Source organism: Lichenostomus cassidix, chromosome 1 (assembly GCF_008360975.1).
Source record: "Lichenostomus cassidix isolate B80296 chromosome 1, HeHo_3.0, whole genome shotgun sequence".
Classification (NCBI taxonomy): Eukaryota; Metazoa; Chordata; class Aves; order Passeriformes; family Meliphagidae; genus Lichenostomus; species Lichenostomus cassidix.
The window spans coordinates 48029120-48042745 of NC_139479.1; the positions used below are offsets into that span (position 1 = coordinate 48029120).

Consider the following 13626-nt stretch of genomic DNA (forward strand, 5'->3'; position numbering starts at 1 on the left):
AAAGAAATTATAAAGCAATAGTTTTAAAAGCAATGGAATGCATTTGCAAGTGTCTGAATTCAAATTCTACTCTGAAACTTCACAATCAAATGGTTAGATTTACCATATTTGTCACTCACTCTCAAACTGGTGCTGTTTTAAAGAATCCCAGCTTAATGTCACTGGGTTTACTTTTCACCCTTATGAAGTGTCTCTTCCTTTAATAATTTTTAATATGAAAAAGTTTGGCTTGGTGTTACAGCAAATTTTTATTAATATCTTTCTTTGTATACATCTTGCCCTTATTTGTCAGACAAACATAAATAAATACTAATCTGTCTAGTTTTCCTGTGTGCAGTGGTTACTCTATAGTTTATTTTAAACATCATTCTAAAGGACTAATTCAAATATCCATTTTTAATACATTTATATTACAGGTAGTTTGATGGAAATACAATTGCTAGCAAAACAAAAAGCAAAGATGCAATACAAATGGCATTTTGATCTGAATGAGGATAGCAGAACCAAGCCAGATTATTTCCTTTTGGGTTACATTTATAGGTGTTATCAAAGAACTTTCAAAATAACTGTAGTTCTTCTCATCTGCTTTTTTGTTTTCATTTTATATTGTACCTAAAATTTTTTCTCTTTCTTAGGAGAGAATATGTTTTGATATTGCCATCTCTCAGATTTTTTTCTTTCTTTCTTTCTCTCTCTGTTTAAATGTGAGAGAGCATGTTGTATGTCCATTTCTTGTGGTTTATTTTTCCTTAGAGAATTCCCAAGACTATGCACTGACAGATCCTGGTATCCAAGGGGGAGTCTACTCACAGGATTAAAGGCGAGAACCTCAATTAGACTATCTCTGATTTCTTCAGATGTTTTTTCTAATCTTTTAATATGGGATTAAAGTCTGCTAGAACCTAGCTTGCTTTTTTTCTTAGCTAAGATCTTCTTAGTTGCAATGTAAGCTAGAGATACTTTTTTCCTCTATTGGAAAAAAAAGAATAAAAAAGAAAAAGAAATACAAAGGGAAAGGGGGAAAAAAAGCTTATCTCTTTTTCCTAATTTGGAGTCATTCTAGTCCAGATGAGGATAATGAACTTTTGTCAGCTCTTATGTGATACTGCGTACAAAATAGCTTGATAAGCAATGTGAAGCATACACACGCTTCTCAATGATCCGCAGGAAAACTCCCTCAGAGACTGATTAGCCCATGCTTGTCACAAGTAGGGGAGATAATTATGGGGGCTTAACAGTCTATATGGTGGATTTTTTGAGAGGAGAAAGGTAGATCTAAGACTGTCTCGTGGATCAACCATAATTTTTAATATTACAGATAACGTGTGTGGTTTTTTTAGCATATCCCTGGAGCCCGGGTAGTGACTCTTCCCATAGAGTGACATCATATTACTTTTTGAGAAGATAAAAATTGTTCAAATTAGATTATCCCTAATTAGTATAATCTTATGAACCATTCTGAAAAGTTTATTGCACCCATGCTGGCAGTCTCTGATTCCATATTGTGAGCTTCTTATTGCTAATCCTTAACCATGGAAATGAATTCATGGTACATAAAAGTAATGTTGTTGTATTTCTTCATTTAATAAACTCCACATTGTATTCTCATTCCAAAGTTAATAGCTATTTTTATGGATCTCTGTATATCAGGTAACAAAATATTTCAACTTTTTTTTTAAGTATAGACTATGTCATTCTAGCAGTAATTTGCATTCATTAGACTAATGTGTTTGTTAAGCAGAGATGGCAAGATTGGGGGAGGGGAGCTTTAACAAATGGTCTTTACTCTTGTTTATGAACACGGACATCCTGTGAGCAGAGTCCTGTGTGTATGTTGAGGCAGTAAGCAGAACAGTGTGTAACACAGCCACATTCCTGATATCTTGTCTGCTTTCATTGATTACAGCTGTGTTTGTGGATGCTCTATCATCCAAAAATAAAGATATAATTTTCCCTTCAGACAGGTGTGAGCATTTTGCTGAAGCAGCTTTTCTTGTTAGAAGAGCATAGAGGTTTGAGAGTTTGGAACTACCACCTCACAAAATCATTTTGGCATTTGACTCCTAGCTGCACTCCAATAATTTTACATGCCTTCCAGTACAGCTTTCATCAAGGTGATATCCCACACCATTTTACAACTCAGTATTTCCTTTTGATCTCCTTGAGTTTTCCTCACCTTTCCCACCACAATTCTGTGTATGAGTTGGTGGGGTTGCAAGCCCACTCACCTGGGCTATATTGCTGCTGCTGCTGCACTATTATTACATGGTCAGAGTGAAGCAGCTGCTCACACCTTCCCAGAGTGCCAAACCAGAAGAACTCAGGATATGCAACCTTCACTGGAGGCTCTGTCCTCATGGCACAGGTTAGCCCTCACTGCACAGCAGGCATGAACTTGGCTGTGCTCAACTCTGTGCAGTCCTTCTATTAAAAATATACAGAAAATCAGATTAAGAAGAGAAATTTTCTTCCTCCACTTTCTGAAGGGTATTCAGAGCCTGTGGTTATTGAAAACAAAGCTAAAGTCCCAAAAGGTATCCAGGCATCTACAAACAGCCCCTCAGCAACATTCTGGGGATTTCCCAATAATCAGTAACTTGAAGTAATTGTGTTAAATTCAGTGAAGGTTTCACTGACTCTGTCCAGAGGTTTGACCCTCTATCCTGCATGTCTGGCTTTGTTTCTAGTTAAGAAAACACCACGTCTACATTTCCAAATTTTCTTTGACCTCTTCTTTGCAGACAGAACTAAAATGGTACTTTGCCTTCCTCCCAGGATGATGACCTGTAGGGTGAAGCCTCTTTTACTTGCATGGTTGTATTGCTCTCACTCTGTCTCTCTGAAGTTTCTTTACCACAGAACAGCAACGGGAGAGTAAAGAGTGTTTTAGAGGAGCACAGAGAATCTCACTTATGATTATTTCTGAGTCTAATCTTGTAACAGAGTAAGGCCAGCATAATGCACTTTGTAGTGACCTGTGGATCAGTCAGATTTACTGAGACACATTTCATTGATTTCTGACTATGAGTTGCAATTGATCTGGCTACTCTTAGCTGTCCTCACAAAGCTAACCAGTGCCACTAATGCTCTTAAGCAGCAGTCAAGAGATGCAGATAAGAGCTGGTAATTCACCTTGGCTCAAACATCAGAGCTCTTAAAAAGAAAATAGAGGGTTTGTGCCTTAGTTGTAAAAATGTATAATCTGCATGCTGACTGCATGTTGTGCCGCAGTGGAGTGTATTTCAAGGCTATTAATTAAGACAATAAAAGACTGAGAGCTCAGAAAGAAACTGCTTCTAACAAAAACAATAATTCTATCTTAAGCTATGAAAATAGCTGTAAAATCAAATAGAACTTTTTTAATAGAATTATTGTACCTTGATGAGCCTGGGAGCACAGAAGGCAGCTGCTTTTGCAGATCTAACATTTTTATTTCAAGACAAAGGCAGGCAGTGTGCAGAGAACCACAGAATATCTAAGTGTAACACTTTGGCATAAGTCACAGCATATGAAGCAGGATGCTGTGCTAGAAGGAAACAGTAAAATCAGACAATTATTATCAGAATGAACACACTGCACAATAGCATGAAGACAAACTAGGCAAATGTGGGCAAAGCCAGATTCAGCCTACAAATATTTTTTAATGGTATTTACAGCTTTTTTGCATTGTGGTTTCCATGAGAAAACTTAAGAAACATTATAATTTACTGAGAAGCTGGAAGAAGGTGAAAGTCAGAGGACATTCTCCTGTAAGCATCTTCACATAAAGGCTTTATTGGAAGTGTTCACCAGATTATCAGCAATTCTTTTTCACCTCCTGAAAAAGTTTTTGGCATCTCATAAAATGGTAAAAACCATATTGTGAAAATTTGATGCTCAAAACACACACCATGAGAGGTAAATTATGATGAGTTGTGAGTGCAGTTAAAGCAGGTTTATTTGTCCAATCCACGTGATGAAATACGTTTGCGTAGTCAAACATCATAAAATAACAACCAAGCTGAGGGGCATTATTGATTATTAAATGGGACTTGACTCACCAAATAAATTATTTGCTTGGAAGAGTTCACCCCACTCTAGTCAAGTCATAATGTCCTTATTTTATATCTCTTCAAAGCCCCAAGCAGAAGTGCATTCCCTTTTTGTTGCAGTCCTAGGAGGGAGTACATAGCTCTTTTCCACCTTGTCTCACTTCTGTTCCCTGTGAAATGGCAGAGGGCAGCTCCCCCCTTTCTCACCACACATGCCCTTTGCCCAGGCTTGCTCCAGAGCCTTGTGTGTTTCAGGGAGGAAAAGCCACATGCTGTGCATCAGGGTCTGTGACCTTCATGCACGAGGATTGATTCATAGGCTTTCATTTCTTCAGATAAACTTTGGGGAACTTAGAGACATAATGGATTTTGTCAGCCTAGGTTCCCTAACGGTCACTGTGGATAAACAAGAAGCTCCAAATGGTATTTCACATCTTGAGTTGGACCCAGCCTGCAGATGGCAGTACCCAATTCCAGCTCATCACAGATCTTCCTCAATTCAGATGGTGTGATTTTTTTCTCAGAGGTTCTTTGTCTTGGGGGGAAAAATATCTCTTTATCCCACTAAGGGACAAAAAAGCACCATTGTCTGCCTATTCAGGGTTAGTTTTGGAAAAAGAAAGGTTTTGACTTAAGAAGTTGAGCAAAAAATGCAGAAGGAAAGTGTAGAAGTCTTTTACTCACAAATTCTGAAAAGTGGCATCTTATTATTTAGAATTGCCCACATATTCTTTAGCTCTTGGTTTTACAATTCCATACACAAACTTTCATTATCTCTGAGAACTCATGAATCCAAGTGAACCTCTAAGGTATTGTTTTTTTCAAGATTTGTAAACTCTCTCAAGCTGAATATCAATTTTTTTAATAAATAATTTTTTTTAAATTTCAGAAATTTTAGACCATTCTATTTCTTACAAGCTTCTGGCCTCATTATGGTCAGTACCTGCAAGACAACATGAATAAGGAAGGAATTTACTAAAATACTGGTGGATAAATAGTTCAATCTTTTTGTTCCTGTACACTGAATTGTGGTTTTGTAATTTCACTGTGAACATTGGCTTCTGATCACTCTTCCTTGAAAGATAACTCTGTGAGTTCTTATTGACTCATAAATCAGAATTTTCAATTTCAACTGCTTTTTTTTCAGTTTTCATTGTGTACAGCATAATTGGTATTGATACACACAGACACATGAGAGAGATCCCAATATTTCATTATTGTAACCTATTTCAAATCTTAAATTTCTTTACTTCAGCTGTGGTTTAAACTTCTAATGCTGATTTTTTGTATCTGCAAGGTACTATTTGATCAATCACACTAGCCTAAAAAAACATATTTGAACTTAAATTTGGGCAAAAAGAAATGTTTCTTTGAGCTATTTTTTCCTCTTGAAAAACATGGAGATTGTAGCAAATTTTAACAACACAATGCAAAATCATAAAAAATATAACTATAATGAAAAATTGTGAGGAAATTATGGAAAAAAAAGACTTGAGATACTGCTGTCAAATCTTTTCAGCTATGTCACTGCTGTTAAGGAAAAAAAAGTGTATCTGTACACCAAGGCCAAGTGACAGGAACTAATTTGCATCTTTTCTCATTAGGAACAGCCCCCTTTCAAGTAGATTTGTTTTAGAGTTGGCCTAAACTCTAGAATTTGGAGGAAGTTAACAAGCAATCATTGAAAAGGATCAGTGATCTGGGCCTCATAATCGCTTCTTGGACCTACCCTAGTACTGCATCCCAAGTAACCTAAGTTTTAGTATCTCTGCTTCCTCAGGACACAGCTTGAAGGTGCTTTGGCACCTATCCAGAAGTTCTACCATTTTCTGACCACAGAAATGGTCACTGCGTGTCTGAGAGACTTCTGACATGCATATGGGGTATTCAAGGGCATTCCTGGGTTCACCTGTGTAGACATAGCGCAATCAGTCTGATTTCCTCTGCTGAGATAGCTACATATGATTATTTGTGGTTTTTAATAAGTAAGAATTTAGTACCTTAGTAGGATATGATTTACATATTGACTCAGATTAAAGTACTCCTGTTTAGTCACCAATAAAATACCTCATAAAGTTCAAACACAAAAAGACAGCAGTGGGGTGCAACTGAAATCTACCCTTTGACAGACAGCTCCTGCAGTTAAAAAGATCAAACTAAGTGTGACTAAAAGACATGCCCACCCCAGATTTTGGAAGCACCATGATATTTTAACACACAGTGATATATTGACTCATGCAAGTTAAACAGAAATAAAGCTACAAAGACTTTATTAATATCAGGCCAAAGAAACATCTTTTGCAGAAAGGTTTTTTGTCCCCACAGGTGGGAAAGCATAGCATGAGCTCAGAAAGGATAATTAAGAGCTTTACCTAGAGAAAACCACCATATTAATTCTCAGATGCCTCTGTGGACAGCACTGGAAGTGAACAGCAAATGGGCTCAATAGGCTGTTAAATGGGACTGGCTGTCAAACAAGAATTTGACATGCTTCGCCATTTGTTTTTGGTTCTCACTGAATGAAAAATAGACCTTTAGAGTATTCTGGGGAAAAAAATACTGAGCAAGGACTATGCTGTCTACAAAGTAGACAACTGTAAAAATTGCAGAAAAGGTACAGAAATAGCTTCAAAATTTCATTCTGCCTTTTCTAGAGTAGAGCTTTCCAAATTATAAGTAAATTTTTTGGCCACTAGCAAACAGACTTGCTCCTTAGATAGAGAAGGATGAATAAGTCCAACAGTAAACCTTAAGATATTTCCTCTGTTGGCAAAGTATATAGCATGGTCCAGCATGGGCAACAGCATGACCAGAATGGTCAGTGACGTCCCCGTGCCTGGGCTGGTGCCTGAGTGCCCACAGTGCTCATCCTCAGCCACACCAAGGAGCAGACTGGACACAGAAACGTTGCTGCCTGTCTGGTGTGTGCATCCAGACTCTGAGCTATGGGGACACTCATGCTGTCACACCATACATGCACTTCAATGTGGTGTGAAGCTCTGGACAAATCAAACCAAACAAACAGCCTCAGTCCACCCTCTCACTTTGGACAGTAGGATTGAAACCATGCTGCTAAAATCTCTTTTCTGTTGCAAAAATCATCTGGTTTATTTCTTTAAGCTGGAAATTCCTCTTAGTATTTGTCAAAAAAAACCCAGCCCAGGAACCAAACCAAAAATATTCCATCCTGAATACCCAGCCAAATCACAGCAACTTTTGCTGAAATTCTATATTGTAAAAATTCTATATTGTAAAAATTCCTTTTTTTCAGTCAGAACTGCTTAAAAGCTTGCTCTCCAGGCAAAGTAAAAGAAAATTTATTTAATCTTTTTAATAGAACACAACTGGTTAACAATCAGTCTCCTGTGTTGTAGCTGCCAGGAAGGGTCATGCAGGTGAGTGAAGCTCTTCCTCCATACCTCATCCTTTCTCCTTGTGTGTCTGGCAGAAGTGTCCTGCCCAGGCCAGCACATCAGATGTATGTTATAGTCCCAGTAATTTTAGCCATGTTTCCTTTAGAATTGTAGAATCATTGGAAAAGCCCTCTAAGATCATGAAGTTGAACCTCAACCCAGCACTGTCAAGCCCACCACATAACTATTTCCCTTAGTCCCACATCCAAATGTCTTAACCACTCCAGGAACGGTGTCCCCATCACTGCCCTGGGAAGCCTGTTCCAACACTTGACAACCCCTTTGGTGAAGAAACTTCTCCCAGTTCCAAATTAAACCCTCCCTGCCACAATCTTGAGGTCATTTCCCATTGTCCTATTGCTTCCAGGTGTTTATCTTCCATGAGGTCTGGACTAAGATTATTGTTTTGCTGCACTGTGTAGTATTAGCTTATGATATGACAATGTTGCTGGCTTTGAAACTAACCTTGTCTATGTGCTCAGTACTGCAATCTTTTGGGAATGGCTTTTTACCCTATCCATCTTTGTTGTTTTTTCTTTCTCTTTCTCTTTCATGCCTGGGATGGTCACTGCCCCCTCCAAATGGCTCCAGAATCTCCCAATAGGTGAGAGCCAGACAGGGATTTCCTGTGAGACTTGGGAGGGAGGGAAGAGGAGCTCCGCCCCTTCCGCCACCCAGGAGATTTGAGACAAAAGGCAGCAGGGTCTCTCTCTAGCAGAGATACTGTTACACATCGGGTTTGCCTGTTTGTTTCTTTCTCCTTCAGCACTGTGGCTCAGCTTCCTGGCTCGTTTTCTCTGCCTCTCTGCTGTTTAGGGAGCCTAGAGCCTGTGCACCCCAAGCAGGGACCCGGGACCAGGAGTACCCTGTCCTCTGCTGGTGATGCCTGATGGTTTTTTGTCCTTTCTCTTTATACTCTTTTTATACCCTTTTTATACATTTTATACCCTTTCCCATTCCCTATACCTTTCACTCCCTGTACCTTAGCCCTACATGTCTATAACCCTTGTACTCTGATATTTAGCCTAGTTCACAGTTCTCTGGGGAAGACGAAACATTCCTACTATCTCAGAACTGGAGGCTCCAACCTTGAATGGAACTTACTCTCTGGAACATGTTTCTGTAAACTAGATTGGAGCTTCATTTAGGGGGAGATAATTAGAACAGGGCGACAATTACTTCATTTGTTAAGTTTGTTATTGGGGGATTTTGGGAAGATACGCTAATTTGTAAGGTCCATAAAATTGTATATGCATGGTACACGGGGTGTGCTCCTCAGTGTGATTCCACTTGTGACAAGGGTGCACCTGGGATCCCATTAAAACCAAAGTAATACCGTTTTTCCCTATACTGCTGTGTCTGTGTCTTATTTTACCAGCTTTTAAGGCATCACCGGGAGCCGCCCTGCCACTGCACAGCCTGACCCAGGGAGCAGCCATTGCAGGTAAGCTATCCAGGGGACAGATTCCCTGCTCAACCCCCGCTGTTTCTCTGCTACTGCTTCGGGTCTGTGCTACATCGTAACCCAACACCCCCTGCCTGCTGGGACACCCGCAGCTCCTGAGCTGCGGAGTTTCTTCTATCTCTTGCTCGCTGCCCTGGGTGAGCCAGCCCTGCCGTCCCAGGTGCTGCTCTGAGGCCCTGTCACAGCCCATCCTGCCATCCAACCCCCCCGCCATTACCGCGTGAGGGGAGGCACTCGAACCACAGCGCCCCCTGCAGCCGCGGAGGAATCATCGCACCTTTCTGGCCGGGAGCAAACAGCGCCCCTGCCGGCTGTGACCGGAACTGCACCAGGGGGATGGGCGTGTGACAGGCAAGAGAAGACTGTTACTGGGTTTCTGGTTTGTTTCTTATTGCTGCCATTGTTGTTGTTTGTTTGCCTTGTTAAACATACTAGTAAAGAGCTGTTATTCCTTTTCCCATATCTTTGCCTGAAAGTCTCTTAATTTATAAGTTAAAATAATTCGGAGGGAAGGGGGGTTCATATTCTCCATTCCAAGGGAGGTTCCCATCTTCCTTGGCAGACACCTGTCTTTCAAACTGAGACATGCAGTCACCTTCATACTTCATGAGTCATGTATTGAAAACATTTTCCTACATGTTGATCCATGCCTGAAGAAACAGACATTGACAAAGCCATTGGAAAAACAAAAAGAGCCCTCAGACTCCGGAGGCTACTCCTGCCAAGTGTGAGGGAATGATATCCTGAGCTCTGGTTGTGCTGAGCTCCTCTTGAACGGTGTCATCAGTCTCTAGGATGTGGGATTCTTTGTTCCAATGTTCAAAATTGGTCTCCAGACGTCATTGTCTGTTACTCTACCTGGATAATAAGAAAGTGGGTCTGCAACTCTCATTCAGAAATTGTCCTGCTGGGTGGGCTTCATTGTGAATCTGTAATGCAGCAGCTCCCTGGCCCATGTGGTGCTGCTGGCAGAGCTGGCTGCTGCCTACTCAAGGCTCAGGTAAGCTGAGCTGCCTGGCTGCACTGCCAGAGCCATCTCAATGGTGCTCTGCATTCCAGAGGGGCTGCTTAGCTGGAATCTGCAGTATTTGTCCGAGGGCAGCGCCGTGAGCTCGCAGTGGAGTGACTGTGGCAAAAGCAGCCAGGCCGACACCACCAACATTTGGACCCAGTAGATGACTTTGTTCACATCCAAGAATGAGCCTGTGCAGAGGGTGTCCAGCAGGTACCAGTCCTGTTCCCTGGGCAACTGGCCAGCAGAGGGGTGGAGAAAGCACATATTCCCCAGCAGCTGCTGCCCGGGACACAGGCACTCCAGTGCCACACGGATGCGCCTGGCCTGCGGCTGCTCTGTGGTGTCCGGGATGAAGGAGTGTCCAGGGGGTGGCCGCAGGATGACCAGCAGGTGGTAGGTGGTGCCATTCTCCTGGGTGCTCCAGTCTTCAGTGGTGGAGTCCACGCCAGTGGCTGCATGCAACTCTGGCATGAAGTTCCTCTTGGAAAGCACCCGGCAGACACCGAGGAGGTCATCCACCAGCTCCTTCAGCTCCTCCATGCTGGGCAGGTCCCGCTGAAGAGTGGGTGAATCACAGAACAGATGGGCTTGGGAGTGACCTTTAAAGGCCATCCAGTCTGACCCCCAAGCAATGACCAGGGACATTCCTAGCTAGATCAGGTACTGCCAGCCCCATCCAGACTTATACTGGACGTGCCCATTGGTGATGGGCCTGGGCAGAGCCAAAGTGCTGACACCACTGTCTGCACCCTGGACCTTCTCCTCCTCCTTGCTGACCTTCTCACTGTCTACCTTCTCCGTGCTGCTAGCCTTCTCCTCCTTGCAGCTGGCAGAGCCATGCTTCCTTCTCCTGATTAGATGGCAGCCCACAGTGAATGGGGCCAGAACCAGGGCTGCTGCAGTGACCCAAAACAGCCACTGCCCCTGCAGCACACAAAGGAGCAGGTTTTCTGCTGTGCAACTGCTGTCCTCAATATCCTGCAGGAGCCGAGTCATCTCTTTGTGTAAATACTCCTCGCGCTCCTGCATCTGCTTGATCTCATCCTTATCAAACTGAAGCTTCACCTTCAGCCCAGTGTGCGTGACTTAACAGGGCCAGGATAAGGGCAAATATTGGAGACATGGTCTGGTGGGAGAAAGGGGGCTCAGCAGGGCTAGCTGGGAGGGAGCATGGGGCTGGGGGCATCTGGAATGTGTCCAGAGCCTGCCACACTGAGAGCCCCAAGCCCCTCTTCCCCCAGCCCTGGGGACAGAGCCCTGCCCTGAGTGTCCCTGCTCTGACTCTGGGTAAAAAACCTCTCTGGGCATCTTTCCCAGCCCAGTCCAGCCCAGCATTCCCAGCCCCTGCATGTGCACTCACTGCTTCCCAGAATCCGACTGACCTGTGATGTTCCTGGACACAGCTGCCAGCGTGACCTGTCCCCTGTGATGTCACAGGCAGCAGAACCATGGCACTCAGCTGCCAAGCTAGGCATGCCTCTGGTCACAGCTGCCATTGTGACCTATCCTCTGGGATGTCACAGCCCCACAGCCACACCTCCCAGCCCACAAGCCCCAGCCTTTCATAATATTCAATATAAACCTTCCCCAGTACAACTTGAGGTTGTTTCCTCGTTAGTGGCATAGTTGTTGTTCTTACAAATGACTACACTTTGGGAACTGGAGATATATATATAGATATATAGATAGATATAGATATAGATATAGATATAGGTAGATATAGATATAGGTAGATATAGATATATAGATATAGATATTTACACTTTTTTTTTTAATTGCATTTTCCCTGTCACCTAAGGCAGAGCAGTCACTGGGTGAGAGCCCATGCCCCTGGTTCCCCCACAAAGGGCTTGGAGGTACTCTCACGTTTATACATTGTTCAGATGGCACCACTGACTTCCCTCTGACAATTTGGCTGCTGCCTGAGCACAGTTCCATGACAGGAAATCAAAGGACACATTCCCCCAGTGCTCAGAAGCCCTTCTGGGAAGGTGTGCACCAACTGCTTACAGCCATAGACCAGGACATTCTGATGGCACTGTCTGTGCCACATGGACCTGCCTGGCTCATCTCCACCCACTGCTGTCTGCACTGCGCATTGAGCTGTGGACATGTCTTAAATGACCTGCCAAAATTGATACCAGCAGAGCCAACTGCATGGTCAAAGTATATATACCAGTTTTGCATCGTTAAAAATGCTCATCTGTTCCATCCTGAGCTCACAGATCACTGTCAGCTTTTTAGGATCTGATGATGTCACTGGAAAAATCCTGTAAGCAGTTTGTTTCATCATTCAACTTCCTTTGAACCAACAAAACATTACAGGTGAAATTCACTTTAGTTATTATTGATCTTTAATATTTAGATATTGAACTCTCAACTAGTCTGATTTTAGGTACCTGTTGTTTGTAGCCAACCACAAAAGAAGCATCTGACATGATTTTTTAAAATATATTTCTAACATGGCTTTTCAGCATTAATAACACATGCCATTAATAACTATCCCTCCTTAGAACTGATGGTTCTCTACAGTAAAATGAGGCTAGAGTGATTTCTAGGAATAAGTATAGGTGGCATCCCACAGTATGATTGGTTTCTAATTCTCTTTTGCAGTATGTTAATTTTGGATACTGGTGAGGAAAAAAATAAATTTTAAGAGCAGACCCTTATTAAAAAAACTTCTTAAAAAATCTGCAAGAATCTCTTCCATAGCATTCTGCTGAATTCAATAGCAGGGCTGTTAAACTACATTTACCAAATATCTAGCATTTGAACAAAGAGACCAACAAAGCGTTTCAAAAAGATCTTATTTTGTTAAGTTTTATAATATTGCTTCATAATGGACAAAGCGGCAATTCTTTCTTTATTGTCACAGAAAAAGATAAACTTTTATTACTTCTGTTGATCTTAAAAATGTCCATTTTAGTCCATGTTGTGGCACTTAGAGATCAGCTATTTACAACAGCTGGTTACAGAGCTAGCACACGTGGATCTATGGGCATAATATCTGCACATTTTATTTGGAAAACATCTTTTGTGTGGTCCCTCTTTTGACCAACCAAAATTAAATATGATGTCCCTGTACCAGAAGGGAAGATAAACAGATGATGGAATCAGGTTTTTTCAGCATACTTCTCTAAGCATATAAAAATTCATGTTTTGCAGAGCACAAAAAAAATCAAGCAGACTGTTCATTGCTTACCACTCTAATTCTCTTTCAGACAACACTTTATAGCCTCCCATTTCATGATTGCCTCCCAGATTCAGAGCCAAGAGCAGAGCAGACTTTCTTCAAGCTTTGCATTTGCCTTTGGGCTTCAACATCATGAACTCAGCTGCCTCTTTTAGCAAGCTACTGGAAATAAAGCAGTTTATTTAAACAAGTTTCATCTTGCAGTGTTATTGTTATTATTATTATTACTATCATTGTCATAATTCAAAAGGGGAGTTTGTATTATGAGACTGCCTGTGAGCTATCACAGAATGTCTTGTATAAATATAACTTGTGCAAAAGAGCTCACATTCGAAGTGTAAAATGAGAAACAACAGGTGGAAGAAGCCATCAGCTGGAAGGGAGCACAAGGGAACAATGAAGCAATTACGAACAGTTGATGAAGCAGCAGTCAGAGAACACCAGCTGCTTAACTATTGTGGGAGCTCTAATTACAATTCTTCTTGGGAGAGTGAATTACTCTTGGAGCT

General features: G+C 41.9%; 1 protein-coding gene and 1 long non-coding RNA gene across 3 annotated transcripts; one reads left to right on the top strand and one right to left on the bottom strand.

Annotated features, from left to right (window-relative positions):
- Nucleotides 1–9513: 9513 nt before the first annotated feature.
- On the bottom strand, nt 9514–11044 carry LOC146444629 (inositol 1,4,5-trisphosphate receptor-interacting protein-like 1). 2 transcript variants are annotated; one of them, XM_085057986.1, is made up of 2 exons: nt 10717–11044; nt 9514–10479 (listed from the first exon to the last, which is right to left on the bottom strand). In XM_085057986.1, exons 1-2 carry the CDS (start codon nt 10951–10953, stop codon nt 9895–9897), a joined length of 822 nt encoding a protein of 273 aa, XP_084914112.1. In that variant the 5' UTR covers nt 10954–11044; the 3' UTR covers nt 9514–9894. The 2 variants fall into 2 exon arrangements, with proteins under 2 accessions (XP_084914112.1, XP_084914101.1); XM_085057975.1 differs by having other exon boundaries at nt 10702–11044.
- A 619-nt stretch (nt 11045–11663) lies between these two features.
- LOC146444630 (uncharacterized) lies at nt 11664–13288 on the top strand. The gene is made up of 3 exons (XR_014851594.1): nt 11664–12090; nt 12161–12249; nt 13146–13288. It is a non-coding gene; the product is annotated as an uncharacterized LOC146444630 (long non-coding RNA).
- The last annotated feature ends 338 nt before the right edge of the window (nt 13289–13626 follow it).